This window comes from Tribolium madens, unplaced genomic scaffold (assembly GCF_015345945.1).
Source record: "Tribolium madens isolate multiple individuals breed KSU strain unplaced genomic scaffold, Tmad_KSU_1.1 Scaffold_96;HRSCAF=242;Tcas5.2_LG5, whole genome shotgun sequence".
In the NCBI taxonomy this organism is placed as follows: domain Eukaryota; kingdom Metazoa; phylum Arthropoda; class Insecta; order Coleoptera; family Tenebrionidae; genus Tribolium; species Tribolium madens.
Genome location: NW_025401068.1, coordinates 14,229,183 through 14,245,626, shown reverse-complemented (window position 1 = coordinate 14,245,626; position 16,444 = coordinate 14,229,183). Strand labels below are relative to the sequence as shown.

Sequence of the window (16,444 nt, the reverse complement as noted above, 5' to 3'; positions counted from 1 at the left end):
CCTTTCTAAACCAATAAAGTATTAAATAATACTTTAGAGGTGTTTTCTTTTTCTTTTTTAATTCCACTTTTTTTTACAATATTTTTTTCTCTGTTCTTAATCAACTCTCTTTTTTTTGTTTCCTTTTTCTATCTTCATTCTCTCAACTTTTTCCAGATTTTATTTTATTTTAAAGCAACTTCTGTGTTTTTTTTTCTTTGCTTTTTGCTTCTTTTTTCCCACCAGATGCAGTAAGTATAACCAAATGCAAGTATAATGACAACAGTTTTTTCTAAATAGTTAAACTTTCATTGAAATTATTTTTTTTAATGAAAAAATCGGATATTTAAATACTGTTTTATTTTAATTACTGGGTAGTTTACGTTATTTAAAAATGTAATAATTACAGAATTATATTGAGAGACAAAATAATAACTTATTGGATACCTAACATAACATTACGGCACTAATGACAAAAAAGGATTGATTGATTTTTTTCTTTAAATAGGACGAAGAGACACTAAAACTCTTGCTCATATCTGATTGCTATTGCTATAGGCACTATATGATTTATTGCCTCCTTACTTAAACATACTTCGAAAGTGTGCAGTAAAGGTAAATCTTAAAGTTGTAACGTTACAAACCGTAAGTTCCCAAGATAACTTTTAACTAGTTTTACCTGCATCGTCGATGCCGTAAGGTCCCGCTGCACCTAACAAAGTTTAACAACGTTAAATAAGTTGTTCAGATGCAACCGGTTTAACGCATAGATGTAGAATCCTAAAATTTGCATAAAACTATCGTTAAAGAAGCCAACTCTTTTAATCAAGCCCGAAATTCCAATAATGTTTTAATTTAAAACGTGCAGAAGCGCACTATATTGACACATTAAATTTAATAAAAGTCATAAAATATTGGTGAAATGAATTTATTGTTTTAGTGATTGATGGGAGAATCATAGTGTTCTACATTCCAGGTTTGGTTGCTAGCATATTTATTACATAATGAATTACACACATTTATCAATCAAGTAGCGAGAAGGCCATTTTTACAAATTACTTCATTATTTATTCCAGGTAATTTTTAAGTGTTAGTAAAACCATTTTTTACACAAAATGTAATGCTTAACATTATGGTAATTAAATTGGTTTAGCTCACGTCAAACAAGCGTGTGAAATTACGATTAGCATACTTTATGTATCTCTCTGAAATTCTTCATAATCAAACATCCATTTTGCGTTTGGAGTCACTTGACATTTGTGAATTCAGCAATTAATTACATCAAACGCGTAATTATATTATCGATAGTACTTTTGTTAATTAATTTATTTAGCTGTACGTTTGATCGCAATCGCAATAAACAAATTAATCCAGTCAGTTAAAAATGACACAAACACAACGCAAATGTGATTTCTTCACCAAGTAAGCTCGCACATCGAATGCTGTAATGCGGATCAAATGGGGATTATTTCATACAAAGCGATTTTCCAGAGACCCTGTGCACCAATTATTCAAGGCAGATGTGTGTATACTAGTAGAAAATAGGAATCGACATCGTAAATTCTAGTAATTGCTACAGCTAAACCATTTACTAAACTAAATTGTTCTAGTCGCACGCCACAACAATTCCTTCGATTTTTTGCATCACATTCAACTGGACTATAACTATAAAAAATGATCAAATGTTTCAAAATCACAAAGATACGAAAAATTGGACATTTTTAACACAAGTTTTCTAAAAAAACATAAAGAGCGTTTAAGCACCGTCTTTTAGAAGTTTCACTACAACGTGTTTTTATGTTCCATTTTTATTGTTACAAATTTAAACAGGTGATAGAATATTCAATTTTAACATAAAAGTTTTCTATGAACATGTATTGAAAAATACTTTGTAAGGGAGCTACACTCCCTGAAAAAAGGGTGCATGTTTTAATGGATTTTCTCCAATATTTCAGAAACCATTTTAGATAAAATTATAAAATTTGGTACAGTTGATTACTTTTATGTCGAAATTTTTAATCCTAAACAGGGAGGGGGGGTTTAGGCTAAAAAGTACTCTAACTATTTTGGGTTTAGACTAAAAAGTACTCTAACTATTTTGGTTAAAGTTTCTTGTCACTTTCAGCTCCATAGTTTTTCACAAAAAAAGGTCTTGCGTTTTTTTGATGCAAATTACCGATTTTTAGTAAAATCATTTTAAAATTTAAGTTACAGTTGTTTTGTTGTGTTCCTTTTTCGAAAAAAAAATTGTAAAATTCGGTCGAAAATCATACTATTTTTGCTTTTTTCGACGTTTTATCATGTTTTTGAGATAAAAACTCAAATTTTGAATAAAACTTCATCAAGACAAAATAAAAAATCACGAAATTAAATCGATAATGATGTTACTTCTCACTTTCTCAAGCGTTTAACAACGTTCTTCAGCGAGAAATGCGATTTTTTTGCAAAATTTTGTCCAAACTAGTCGAAAAATCAATAAAAATTGTGCTATTTTTGCTACTTTAAACAGTTAAATACATTTTTGAGCTAATAAACTGAGTTTTCTCGCCCAATCAGACCAAAACTTACCAAATTGGGTCTAAAATGATAATATTTTTGTCGTTTCAATTATTTTTGGAGCATTTTAGTAAAAAATTTTACTCAAAAAGGCCCAAAAATTACTACATTAGATCGAAAATGATGCTACTTTTGGCATTTTAGAGAGTAAACGCATGTTTTTGAGCTAAAAACTTCTTTTTTTTGTATAATTTTGCTAAAGTAGGCCACAAAATCACTAAATTAGATTCAAAATACCGTTCGATTTTGGTCTGTTTTACTGGATTTAGTTTGGTGAACTATAAACTTTCTTTTTTTTAGAAAATTTCATTCACAATTAAAAAATCACCAATTTGTAGCGTTTAACAAGCTTTTGAGTTAAAAGCTGTTTATTTATTGCAAAATTTTGGCATTATTTTTGACCTTTTCTGTTGAAAATGCAATTTTCCTTTGCGACATTTTGCTCAAACAAGCCAAGAATTGTCATAATTACATAGAAACTGATGTTTTTAGACTATTTTTGAAAAAAAATTAATTGTTTTTGATAAAAACATGCCCAAAAATCAATTAGGTAAAAAATTATCTATTTCAAGCGAATAAAAAGGTTTTGAGACCAAAACTGATTTTTTTCACAAAATTTTGCTAAAGTAGACAAATTACGAGTCAAAAATGACATTTTTTTGCCTTTTTCAAGCAAAATGTCACCCAAAGGGGCCAAGAAATTAGGTTTACGTTGAAAATAGTATATTTTTTCAAACTGGGGTTAGGAAAAAATGTACTGTAACTATTTTGGCTGAAGTTTCTTGCCACTTTCAGCAACAAAATTCGAAATTCCAAAGCTTTCACAAAAAAGAGGTCTTATGCGTTTTTTCGATACAACCCCAATTAAAAAAGCACCACTTTTGCCTTAAAATTGAATATTCTTTTACCTATTCAAATTTGTAACAATAAAAACGGAGCACCCTGTATATTTTCAGTTTGAGTTTTGGACTAAAAACTTAAAAATTAAAGTTTTATGCCAACACATTGTTGGTATAATTTAAAATGGGCAGAATTAGTTTTGTCGACTTGTCCAGCAGCGTCTTGAATTACAGTCAATCCAATTACTAAACAATCCATTAAGGCGGAAAGGGCATTATCCCGTTCGGAGAGGGAATATTTGGCGGTCAGGACAAGGACTTTAGTTCGTCTGTAGATAATTCTAGCACGCGGCTGCTCTAATCCTGCTTAACACTTTCGTGGGGCTGCCGGCGGGCCACATCTGCGCCCCCGTCTTATTTATACGGCCGTCACCACAAAACCATCCTCTCACTGTTTGGATAACGCCATGGTTGCATTCGCCCTATTTGAGTTTCGGTTTAATTCACCATTAATCAAAATTACCATTTGCCCAAGTCGCGATTTTCATTTCGCAATTAATACACCACAGAAGCGGGTCTAATTATTCCAACATTCAGTTTGTTGAGTTAAATTAAAGAATATTAAGTCAAAAAATGGTCTATTATTTTTATTATCTATTATATTTTATTAAACACCGTATGTTTCTTTGCATTTTTGGATGTAGTCTTTTAAAACAATGTTTTTACAATAACCTTTTTTTAGTCGCTTTCGCTTAGTTTTAGAAATAAGACGTTTTTTTTACGAAAACATGCACTTTTTAAAAATTTATTACACAAACACTAAGACAGCTAAAACAATTTTTTTCTTATTTTTGCAAAGAAGAAAGTACAGAATTTAAAGCTGTAGCAATTTTTTAGTGTTTTGCATTTGCAAAGATTAATAAATTAAGAAGTTGTTAAAAGTTAAATAACTTACAAAAATTAAATGGAACACCCTATTTTTTATTTTTGGATCTAATAAATTGATAAATTATCTATCTAAAAACATAAACTAATGTCTAGAATTGATAAATTGAATGATATTTAATGTTAAATGTTAATTGTTGCAACAATGCCTATCATTAAAATGAGCATTGTTGATATTATGGCAACCATAGTAATTCCACCACGGATCACTTATTCGTTGATTTATCCAGAAATTGTAAAAGTCGTTAGAAATACTGAAATTCGAATTATTTTATTGTAAAAATAAAGAATAATGGATTCAGTTTAACACAAATGTGATTATTAAGTGATATTTCTTCCATCTCTTGTGCAACTGTGCACTTTTGGGCTACTGAAACAATAGTAATTTTTTTTAATGTTTAACGTTAAATATCTTTTTAGTTATTGATTATAAACACCTAAAAGTAAATGATTTTAGAAAGACAATTTAATAATCTTTTAAATGCAGAAACAATAAATAGGGTGTTCCATTTAAATTTTTCAAGTTATTGAACCTTTAACAAACGCCTTAATTTTTTTATCTTTGCAAATGCAACACACTGAAAAAATGTTAAACCTTACAGCTTGTACCTTCTTCTTTGTGGTAGGAAAAAAATATTTCTAGATGTCTTAGTCTTTGTGTAATAAATTTTTAAAAAATGCATGTTTTTGTCAAGAAAAACCGGTTTATTTTAAAACTAAGTAAAAATCGACCAATTAAAAACATTTTCGTAAAAATCTACATCCAAAAACACTATGAAACATATGGTGTTTCATTTAAAAAAAAACACAAGTTTGTATTGTAACTTATTTTTGAGACACGCTGTGTAGTTGAAAATAAATTTAGGCGATAGACTATGTCCTACATAAATTCTACTATTTAAACGTCACTAATGGACTTTTTCAACTCGTTGGGACACCCTGTATGTGTTGGTAATGTGAAATAATGCTACTTTTTTCGAGTTGAAAAAAGTTTATTCCAAGTCGATTAAAATGTCGTTATCACTAACTACACTGCCCTCTCTGATATAAATCGTTTTAATTTTCCCAGAAGTGATTGCCATTATGGAGTTTTGCATCTTCATGGCTTCTGTAATCAATAATGGGCCAGAAGTGATATAATCTGAAAAACACTAATCTTACCAATTGTACACAATTCTTGGCCCTCGGTTATACAATCGCCTTCTTTACAAGATAAACTTTTAATTAAACCTGGCATCGGAGATTTAATTGTTTTAGATATATCTGCTTGAAGTTCTTGGGGCATTAAATGTAACAAATCCGCCGCTTTCTTGGGAATTATATTTAAATTGTAGACAGTTCCAAGGTAAGAAATTTTGTAATCACCGCTAGGGTTTCTAGAAATCAATTGTACAACAGCTTCCTCTTCATTTAATTTAATTTCTGTCACCGGTTCAGCTAAATTTATATCCATTTCATTTATTTTGTACTGTTTGGAATCATTGATTTTTATTACAACAAAACCACTTTGTTTGTGAATGTGTACAGTGTGAGTGTCATTATTGAGTTTTATAGCAACATTCCATTTGTTTTTGTGAATGTGGGGCTTGGGATTATTTAAAAAATGTCGGTTTCTCGAATCATTTCTAACGTACAAAGCTGACGCTATAGCTAGTAGTTTATTTTTTTCTTGTAAATTAAGTTTGTGACGTTCAAAACCGTTTGAATAAATCTCAGATAAAAAATTTGTGTTTAAATTCCCGATTGCAAACCGTTGATGACACAGGATACTCCTTAAAAGTGGAATATTGTGCGTAACTCCCCTTATAACGTAATAATCAAGTGCTTCTATGCTTTTCTTGATAGCCTCTTGTCGATTTTTTCCAAAACATATTAGTTTGCAGATCATTGAATCGTAATAGAAAGTGATTTCGCTGCCTTCTTCAACACCACTATCACATCTTATTCCCTGAACCCTATTCGGCTCTCTATATTTAAAAAGTTTTCCAATACTGGGGGAACCAAGGTTTTTGTAAGGATCCTCGGCGTAAATTCGACATTCTATGGCATGTCCGTTAATTTTTACGTCTTCTTGAGTTAGATCAAGTGGAAGTCCTTGAGCAATTTGTATCATTTGTTGCACTATGTCGACCCCTGTTATCGCCTCTGTAACAGGATGCTCCACTTGTAGTCGTGTGTTCATTTCCAAGAAATAAAAATCGCGATTCTTGTCAACTAAAAACTCGACTGTTCCTGCAGAACAGTAACCAATTTCGGTGCAAAGTTTAACGGCCTGTTCACCCATAGCCCTTCTAATACCATTGTCCAGAAACATACTACAATAATAATAACTTTATTTAACGGTAATATCCTTTACACTAAGTAATAATAAAATTATAATAGAAAACAAGCAACATATACGTGTAAACATAATTAAAGAATACTAAATGACTAATTCTTTCAGAAAACGCTTGAAGCTATTAAAGGATTTAAAATTAAAAAAGTCCAACTTGACACTGTACATGTTACAAATTCTTAAAAAATCATTTAGCGGAGAATCAAATAGATAATTATTATGTGCAAACGAAATTTTGAATAATTGGTTTGATCTGCTATTATACCGTGAAAATTAATTAAATTTAGTATTGAAGTATCATTAATCAAATTATTTAAAAGTTTATAAACAAAACATAAAGCCTGATATCTTCTTCCAATTTCAAGTGTAGAAAAAGACAAATAATTTAATGGAATATTGTAATCATCTTGTACATAATAAAGCAGCAACCATTTTATATAGTTAAATTTTTTTAACTGTATTGCTTCAAGCCTACCAACATGAATTTTGTAATGTGGATTCCAGATTATCGAACCATATTCGAGGATTGGACGTACGTGTGAAACAAATAGCATTTTGATGGAATTAAAATTTCTAAACTCACGACAATAACGTTTTATGCAGCCAAGTGCCTTATTAGCTCTACAAATGATAAATTCAAGGTGTTGAATAAAAGTTAATTCACTATCAAGTAATATACCTAAATCTCTCACACACTGTTTTACTGTAATTTTTGTACTATTAATTAAATAATTCGGTAGGGATGGAGAGATTTTCCTGCTGAAAACAATAGACTGACACTTTTCAACATTTAAAAACATTTTGTTATTTGCACACCAGTCTTGTAACTTATTTAAACCAGATTGTAGTACAGACATGTCACGAGATTCCGAAACCTTTCTAAATATCTTAAGATCATCAGCAATTATACGATAATCACTATCAAAATTACAACTTATACCATTAATAAAAATAATGAAAAGAAGTGGACCCAAAACAGATCCCTGTGGTACACCTGAAGGCACACTTTATAAACCTGACATGTGACCCCCAATTTTTACTTGCTGGAATCGATCAGTTAGATAACTGTGAAACCACTCTAAAAGCGAGCCAGCAAATCCATAAACAGACAGTTTTTGAAATAAAATGGAATGGTTGACCTTATCAAAGGCCTTACTAAAGTCTGTATATACTGAGTGTACGTCCATACCAAGACCAAAAGTGTCCACAACTTCATTAACATAGGAAAAAAGATTAGAAATAGTTGAACGCTTTTCAAAGAATCCGTGCTGTTCTGGAACTATAAGGCTACTTAGTTGATAAGATAATTTAGAAAGTACAATGGATTCAAATAATTTAGTAATCGCCGACAAAATTGACACTGGACGGTAATTTTCTATTTTGGACGTGGAGCCAGATTTATGAATAGGCACAATAAATGATTGCTTCCAAAATGCTGGAAATATACCACTACTCAACGACAGATTAAATATTATATGTAAGGGTAAAGCCAAAGATTTATAACAATTTTTTAAGAATATCGCTGGTATTCCATCAGGACCAGGACTTTTGTTGATATTTAATTTTAGCATAGCTTTTTCAATATCATCTACACTTAATATACAAATTATTAAGTGATAAAATTTTGTTTGAGGTGAAATTACAATTAACATAGCCATCCTTTAAGTACACAGAAAAAAAATATTGGCTAAAACCGTTACAAACTGCATTAAGACCTGTTAATTCAGAATCTCCTGATTTCATAGAAAAAGGGAAATCATTTCTGACTGACTTATATCTAATAAAATTAGAAATAAAATAGTAGAAAAAATACTGTATTCTAATTATGATACCTAGGCGCTTCCTCAATAATTTTTTGATTTCTGCGCTGAATGCTGCACTCTCTCTCATTTAGGTAAATAATATTGCCGTAGTTATCTCCCAAAACTTGTATTTCAATGTGCCTAGGGCTTTCTATAAGTTTCTCAAGTAAAATACGATTATCTCCAAAGCTGGAAGCAGCTTCTTCAGTTGACATTTGAAAGCCATTCCTAAAATATGTCTCTTGCTGTTGTTAAAATTAAAAGATAATATTGTCTTACCTTGCATCGTCGTCGTTTCTTGCAATTCTCATTCCTTTACCACCGCCACCAGCAGATGCCTTTATCATTACAGGATATCCAATTTGCCGAGCTATTTCAACACAGTGTTTAGCATCCCTTATTTCGCCGTCGAATCCTGGAATTACGTTAACGCCTGCATTTTGAGCAAGTCTCTTTGATGCTAATTTGTCACCGAGTTTATTAATTACTTTAGCTGAAGGTCCTATGAAAATAATTCTTTCATTTTCCTTTAATTTAGACAAGTAACTACAAGTAATTAGGTTTTGGGGCTGTTACCAGTTGAGAAACGAAAGATGCGTTCTCTGACAAGAAACCGTAACCTGGATGAACCGCCTCAGCACCCGTAAATTTAATCGCATCTATAATTTTTTTTATATTTAAGTAGGAGTCGGACGCCACTGATGGCCCCAAAAAAACTGATTCGTCGGCTAGCTTCACATGGGGCTAAATAAAGAGAATAAAATTAAACATTTGTTATTTTTTAACTCTACTTCTCTAATTAATTAATAATTTTACAATTGTGTGTTTTACTTTTAATCTTAGGTCTTTTGATCCTACATTAATTAATTACGGACATTAATTAATTATCAAAGTTTGATAAAACACGGACGTTTTATTTATTTCGGTAATTGTAAAGCCCCGAGGGAAAATAAACATTACATTGCATCACTAATTTGGTAGTGTTAATTACTACATAACCATAATGTAACTTGTGTTTCATATACCTACAGAATATGCATCAGCTTCGGAATAAACAGCCACTGTTTTTATATTCATCTTTTTAGCGGTTTTTATAATTCTACACGCAATTTCTCCTCTGTTTGCTACCAAAATTTTACTAAAACTTTTTCCATCGTTGTTTATAAACCCTGCATTCTGTTTGAGAGCAAAATTTCTAAATATTAAGACATTTTGTATCTGCAAGAAACTTTATTGTTAATTAATCAAAAAATTGAAAGTACATTAATCTCAAATACATACACTTTGTCCGGAAAAAAAGGAAAACTTTTATAAAATTTCTTTACTATCATTTTGTAATCAGCACTGAATGTTTTTTTCTCGGTTATTCCATTTTATAAACATTATCTGTGAGCGACAGAGTTCAACTCATCAAATTTTGTTATTATTAAGAATTCAGCTGAGATAAAGTATTACGTAGATTTAACGATATTTATACAGGGTGTTCTGTCTAAACCCCACATTAAAAGTATCATATTTTTTTTGAAAATTGGTACATACTCATAATCCATTAAGTCCTCCTAAATGGAAATATTTTCAAGATGGCGGCACTTCCGGTTATACCGGAAGTCGGTCTCAACTTTCTTATTTTAAATAGAAAGCTATATTTTTTACTGCGTTTTTGGATCAATCGGGTTATTTTAAAGAAGTTTTTATCAGCTTTCCCTATACCTAAATTTAGCCGTTTTTGAAATATTTGGAGTTTTTCAAAAATTTTTGGATCTGCACCTTCCAATTTAAAAATCAGTAACTCTGCCATTTCTTAAACTTTTGAATTCGTTTTTTTGACGTTTGAAAGAGAAAGCCTAGATCTTTACTCTTTTGAAAAGAAAATTAACAAACCCTAAAATTTTAAAGTTACTTTTGAAATAATTCAAATACCCATAACTCAATGAAATGCCCAAATTTTTATTCTACTAAATAGAAGAGAATTTAATTGTGCATTAACATTCTCTATACCCAAATTTAATAATTTTCAAGTTATGGTGACTTTTTGTTAAGACTATAGAAAATTTATTACTAGCCACACCTGTTTTCGCATAGTTTGCTGTGGAAATCAAAAATGTAATAATTATCTGTAAACAAACGTCAACAGTAAATTATTATTTGACAAATAGTGCAAAAATATGGAGAATGAAAGTTACTCAAACTTAATTATTATTTTCTACCATGCGATCATTTGAATTTATAATTAGAGTAAGCGTTTTTTTTTTCTTTATGAATGATAAACTAGTGCAAACTTAAGGAAAAATGTATTCTAATTAAATATTACCGTTCAAAATCTTATTATTTGATTCTTCAGCTTGATTAACTATGGTAATCATTGTTTTCATACCTAATAAAGCCTACTCTAATTATCAATTCAAATGATCGCATGATATTAGTTATATTAATTATCAAGTAGCCAGTATTATTTATTATTTTTATTTGTTGAATGAACTACATCATCATAAGTTTGTTACACTCTCCATAAATACAAAATAAATTCATTAAATCTAAGTTTGAGTAGCTTTGATTCTCCATATTTTAGCACTATTTGTCAAATAATAATTTATTGTCGACATTTATTGAGAAATAGATAGATAAATAGATTACCCGCAGTCTTAACAAAAACTTTACAATTATTAAATTTTGATATAAGGAATGTTAAATAGATCGATGCAGAATTAAATTCTCTTCCATTTAGTAAAATAAAAATTGGGGTATTTCATTTGCAAAAATGAGTTATGGGTATTTGAATTATTGCAAAAGTAACCTTAAAATTTTGAGGATTGTTATTTTTTTTTCAAAATTTGAAAATACCTGAAGAAAGTATTCCTTTTAAAACGCCAAAAAACGAATTTAAAATGTATGTACCAATTTTCAAATAAGTACGATTATTCGAACTCCCAATACTTCTACACCCTGTATTTTCTTGTTTTCTCGTTTTCTGTCTCAGATTTTTGTTGTTAGCCTTACTTTGTGATTGTTTAAAAAAATCGTTGTGGAAATGTTCTTCTGCAGACGCGAGATTCCCTCAAAGAGTCTTTGGTGATTGACAACGGGCATGCTATCTTACTAAACACGGTTAGGGAGCAATTCCATTTCAGCACGCAATCCTCTACTTATCTTAACATTTGTCTCAGTTAAAGACACAAACTGCTTCGCATTAGGGAGCAATTACAAGAATTATTCATAAGGGTGTCTTCATAAATTACTCAAATAACTCCATTACTTGCGTTTCGAAAGAATGACTAGTTATATTGCAACAGTCATAGAGGGTGTGTAAAGTTTTCTGTTAAATTCTAAAGTCTGTTAGGATATTCAGACGGTGTACAGAAGTTGCTGAAATGTCAAACATGCTTCTTTCCAACTTCTTTTTAATAGTTTTTTCTTCGATTGAATTCGAAAAGCTTGGAGTCTGAAACTTTTGTGACTATCAACCTTAATTAATGTTTATTTATACGAGGATGAATTAATTCTGTTAGACACAAGTTGAATAAATTTTGATAAAACTTGTAAATGAGTTCTATTCAACTAATACGTTATTTATATTTTGGAAAAGTAAAAAGTTAACTGCGCGCAAAGTTTGTTTTAAAAATTTATCTCTAAAACTTCTTCATATCCTTACTAACAAAAGATTTATATCCACTTAAAAAGTTAGCTTTATCTCTATTAAGACCTCGATTTATACGAATATGCACAACCCAAGTTTAAAAATGTACGAAATCTTGATGAGCTCCTTAATCCACGAAGTTTCGTGTTAAGTGAAATTGACTTTTTAGATTAAATTCGGTTTTACCACATCTAATTATAAGAGTTTTAGGGCCCCAGTATCTGTTGAAACAAGTCTGTCGACTGTATTTCCTAAATTTAAGTCGGTTTAGTTTATCTGTAAATCCTAGTGGGATTTGATAGAATGAGAAAAGTTTTTAATCCTAGGGAAATGCCGTACATGGAGTTGCATTTCCCCTTCATGCGAACATTGATTTTTACACTATTTTCCCACAGACGCGGAAAAATTCTATTAAAAAGTTGCTTCAAATAACAATGTTTTTTTCAGTTTAATTAACAAAGTATCATAACATCGCTTAGATTAGAATGATTGCAATTTACAATAATTAGAGTTTGTAGTTTGACGGCACGTCTAGGAGGAAATTACTAGAAATGTGGATTATGCAAACATCGTGCAATATATTTGACGATAGACTCAAAGCGCTGAAACTTGAAACGTTTAACTACATATTATCCTAGTTTGTACGTATTTTGATTGTTATAAATAAAATATCAAATGTGTTTGGTTATATGGAGTTGAATATTCATTATTGCAATAGTTTGAACTAAATTATTAAATAATAACACACTCTGTGTGTCTGCCACATATGTAATACGTCCTGAAACCTCGCTTATTAAATCCAGACGTCCATCAGTATTAAAGTGGGGTGCAAAGTGTCAGTCAGATTCACATTCCATACAATATAGACGTCGGAAAATATTATGCTAATATTTCACTTACCACACACAACAGCCTTTATTGAACTCGAAACTATATTGATTATTATTATATTTGTGGAGGGAAACGCCGCTTCCAATTTTGCAATATATTCGACACAATATGATATATTGATGTAATTTACTGAGTTGGAGTAATATTTTTAAATTCTTTTGCCTATTTTATTTCCATTCAACAATTTGTTATCCAGTTGGTCAAGCTCAAATATTGTTGACATTTTCTTGTCACGTATCACAGAGAATGACTTTCTTTCGATTGGCGTGGTGAAAGTTGTAAGCTCCCCTTGAGCGAAAACCGTTAGGAAAGTGACGATTTTCCTTCCGGTAAGGAACTAAAAATTTAATCCCAACAAACACAGTGGGTTGGGGTAATGCTCGTGTGAGCGGAAACATTATTAAATTGACGCAGCGGGGTTTTTATGCACTTTATTCGGTCCTGTTAGGGTTGTCTTCGAGTATGAGGAAAGCACCCTCTCCCCTATTGTTCGCAAAATCTAATGAATTGTCCACCATTGTTGCTTATGGAGAAGTGACAGAAATGGGCATGATTTCGGGCGGTATTACAATGCGAGGTCTCAAATAACAAGGGCCATTGCAATTTGTCCACGAACAAAAGGGCAATAATCCAAGAAATGTACTCGTATTCAAAATATCCAGCGAACCGTTTGGAAACATTTCACATACACTTTCTACCCATTTTTGAGAAAAAAATTGCTGACACCTGGTAAACCCCGAAATTTCAGTCATGGATTACAGAGTAATTTATGTTCATGACCAAAATGTTTAGTTTTATACAGGGTGTGTCACACAACTTTACGAGGCTTGTACGCACCCAAATATACAAAATTCACAAAACACTAGATCAAAAAATACACATTTAATTATTTAAATTTTGGAATCCGATGACAGTAGTTGTCTGTTTGATAAATGGTCTTAAACTTCAGTTTTTCAGAAACAATTATCATTTGCTCTATCAAGAGACGGCATGAATATAATTCTAGTTTATCTATATACTACTCCAAAGAATTAAAGGAACAAAAAATCTTTCCAATTTTTTTGGTGTTTTTTGAAAGGCTGTAAGTCATCGAAAAATGGTTGTATCTAGATTTTTAAAAAACCATTTTAAGGCTTTAAGTTTCTAGTTTTAGGACCTTTTGGCGAATATTTTTTATCTTAATCACTAACTAACTAAAAATGTTAGAATTTTTAAAAGGGTGAACAAACTAGAAAAGATTATCCAATTTTTCAAAATTTGTAATCGAGTTCGTATCGGAATTTGTATTATTGATTGTATCTTACAGACGCAGGCCTCGTAAAATTATGTGAAACACCCTGTACATTATATAACAGGATTTGTACTGTAATACAGAATGTTCCACCTAAAAATTTATTATTCAATATCTCTATTATTAATGAATCAAATTACTTCAAACATTATTTAAACTATTTCTCATAATTTAAGATTTACAAAAGTAGAGAAGGTGGGTAAAATGGTTGTTCAATGGGTAAAATACTTTTTTTAATATCAATAAAAACACGTTTTTAAATGTCAAGCTACATTTTTTTAACAATAAAGCATCTAAATAACAAAGCGTTTTCAAAATTGCTAATTTTAAATCGGAATTTTTTATTAAAAAAATTTTTCTATTTGTATCTGGAATCTATAGCTTCTGAAGTCAAACCTGTAAAATTTGTTTGTTTTTTTTAGTAGGTAATGGGACTGACCTTGAAGAAAAAGAAATCAAAAAAATAAAAAATAAAAATAAGTAAAAACATAAAAATATAGATAATTCTTATTTAATAATAAATTAATATAAAATTTAAAAACCTTAAAAAAATAAACACAATTATCTCTCCGGTTCTATAATAATAAATTCTAAAATTTTGAACAACTTATAATTTTACATTCAATTTTTTATAGCCATATAGGGGGTCTGTTTTTTGAGCTCCACCATGGGGATCTCAGTTATTATAAGAGAGACGAGGTCGTTTAAATTAGGGCGAAGTTGCGCATTTTTATGTTGAACAATTATCTGAAGAAAATTTTTAGTTTTTGAATTATTGGGAAAAAATCAAAAATTTGTAATTTTTCCCCAATGAATTTGAAACTAAGATGTTCTTAAGGCACTTTTTTACAAGAAATCTAAATCTGTCATCGTATTTTCCAAGGCGTTCTTGATGTCAGAGTTACAACACTCAAATTTGGATTTTCTTATGAACGCCATATTCGATTCATTTTTGAAGTCTTTTTGTTCCTGATTACAACGATGTATCACATAATATGATCAAATTTTACATCAAAATTAAGAAAGAGCGTTTTTGCGAAGAGTGCTTTGAAAAAAAAACACCCTGTATAGCTTTCAAAGTATGTTATTTTGGTTGCGTTTATTCAGTGGTCCACATGGGCGCCCACAGGGGGGAGGGCAGTAGAGGGCCGTTGCCCCCCCCTGGGACAATAGTGGTTGCTATTTTATATAAAAAAAGGTTTTTTTGATTTTTTACAAACTCGTTCGAACTTAAATTTTTATGAACGAAATAAGGAACTACTATTTACATTTTTATCACGAACTGAGTGATATGAAAACAGACGAATAAAATTGTTATTATTAATTTCGACTCTTTTTTTATCCTTTCCAGTCCAGTATCATGCAAACTCAGAACAAATTCAATAAAAAAAATTGTAAAAGTTGCGTTTCAAAATATTAATTAATTAAAAAACTACGTTCATGTTCCGTCACATACCTTAAGCACTTTATTACAACGTAATAAAAAAATGTAGCTATTAAAAGACAACAAGAGTTACTATAAAACTTATGTTGTCTTCAAAAATTTTTCGGATTTTACTAAATTCAGAAATTGTTATAAAGAAATTTGTAAAAATAAAATCAAAACTGTCAAATTTCCAACATAAGTGTATTATATTTTATTTTCTTAAAAAATACGATGTCATTGACGGCGTATTTTATAGAAGAGCGTATGTAAACGGCAACATAAATGTTAAGCTTAAATGCATCATAAAAACAGCATAAGATTTTAGTGTTGAAAAAAGCATCACACACCTCATGACTGAGACAAAAATCAAGACAAACCAAAACCAACCCTATACTTAATTTCCCGCAAAGAATTTTTATTGCATACAATTTGAACCGACAAGAGATGGAAAATTTTCATTTCAACCCACATTATGCGTTCATAGTAGTTTTAATGATAGCAAAAAATACGTTTTTCATACATTATTCACGCAATATTTGACTCTCAATATCTCCCCTTTCAAGAATTTTATAAGTTTCAAGAAGCCTCTAAATTTGTGGCATTTTTGCATTGCAAGAAATCGTGTATTCCGTTCAAAATTTATGGATAATGAAAAACGCCTCAACACTGTGATGCATTACAAGGGGTCTCGTTGCCAAGCGGTTGCTATACCAACCATGTTACAAACACCCTGCAGCAAACGAAAC

General features: G+C 30.5%; 1 protein-coding gene across 2 annotated transcripts; it reads right to left on the bottom strand.

The window, feature by feature from the left end:
- Positions 1 to 5,169: 5,169 nt before the first annotated feature.
- LOC123012838 (propionyl-CoA carboxylase alpha chain, mitochondrial-like) lies at positions 5,170 to 9,828 on the bottom strand. Of its 2 annotated transcripts, none has more exons than XM_044411007.1 (7): positions 9,738 to 9,817; positions 9,486 to 9,684; positions 9,033 to 9,200; positions 8,736 to 8,983; positions 8,487 to 8,684; positions 5,481 to 6,634; positions 5,170 to 5,427 (listed from the first exon to the last, which is right to left on the bottom strand). In XM_044411007.1, exons 1-7 carry the CDS (start codon positions 9,785 to 9,787, stop codon positions 5,312 to 5,314), a joined length of 2,133 nt encoding a protein of 710 aa, XP_044266942.1. In that variant the 5' UTR covers positions 9,788 to 9,817; the 3' UTR covers positions 5,170 to 5,311. The 2 variants fall into 2 exon arrangements, with proteins under 2 accessions (XP_044266942.1, XP_044266943.1); XM_044411008.1 differs by having other exon boundaries at positions 5,171 to 5,427; positions 9,486 to 9,674; positions 9,738 to 9,828.
- Between the last annotated feature and the right edge of the window lie 6,616 nt (positions 9,829 to 16,444).

What these genes read in the sequence shown, in the direction of transcription:
- LOC123012838 (XM_044411007.1), bottom strand. Translation starts at nt 9,787, where the DNA reads ATGATAGTAAAGAAATTTTATAAAAGTTTTCCTTTTTTTCCGGACAAA. An exon ending in AGAAACGACGACGATGCAAG is followed by an intron (nt 8,685 to 8,735) that starts GTAAGACAATAT and finishes GACATATTTTAG; the next exon opens with GAATGGCTTTCAAATGTCAA. An exon ending in CCAAGAATTGTGTACAATTG is followed by an intron (nt 5,428 to 5,480) that starts GTAAGATTAGTG and finishes TATTGATTACAG; the next exon opens with AAGCCATGAAGATGCAAAAC.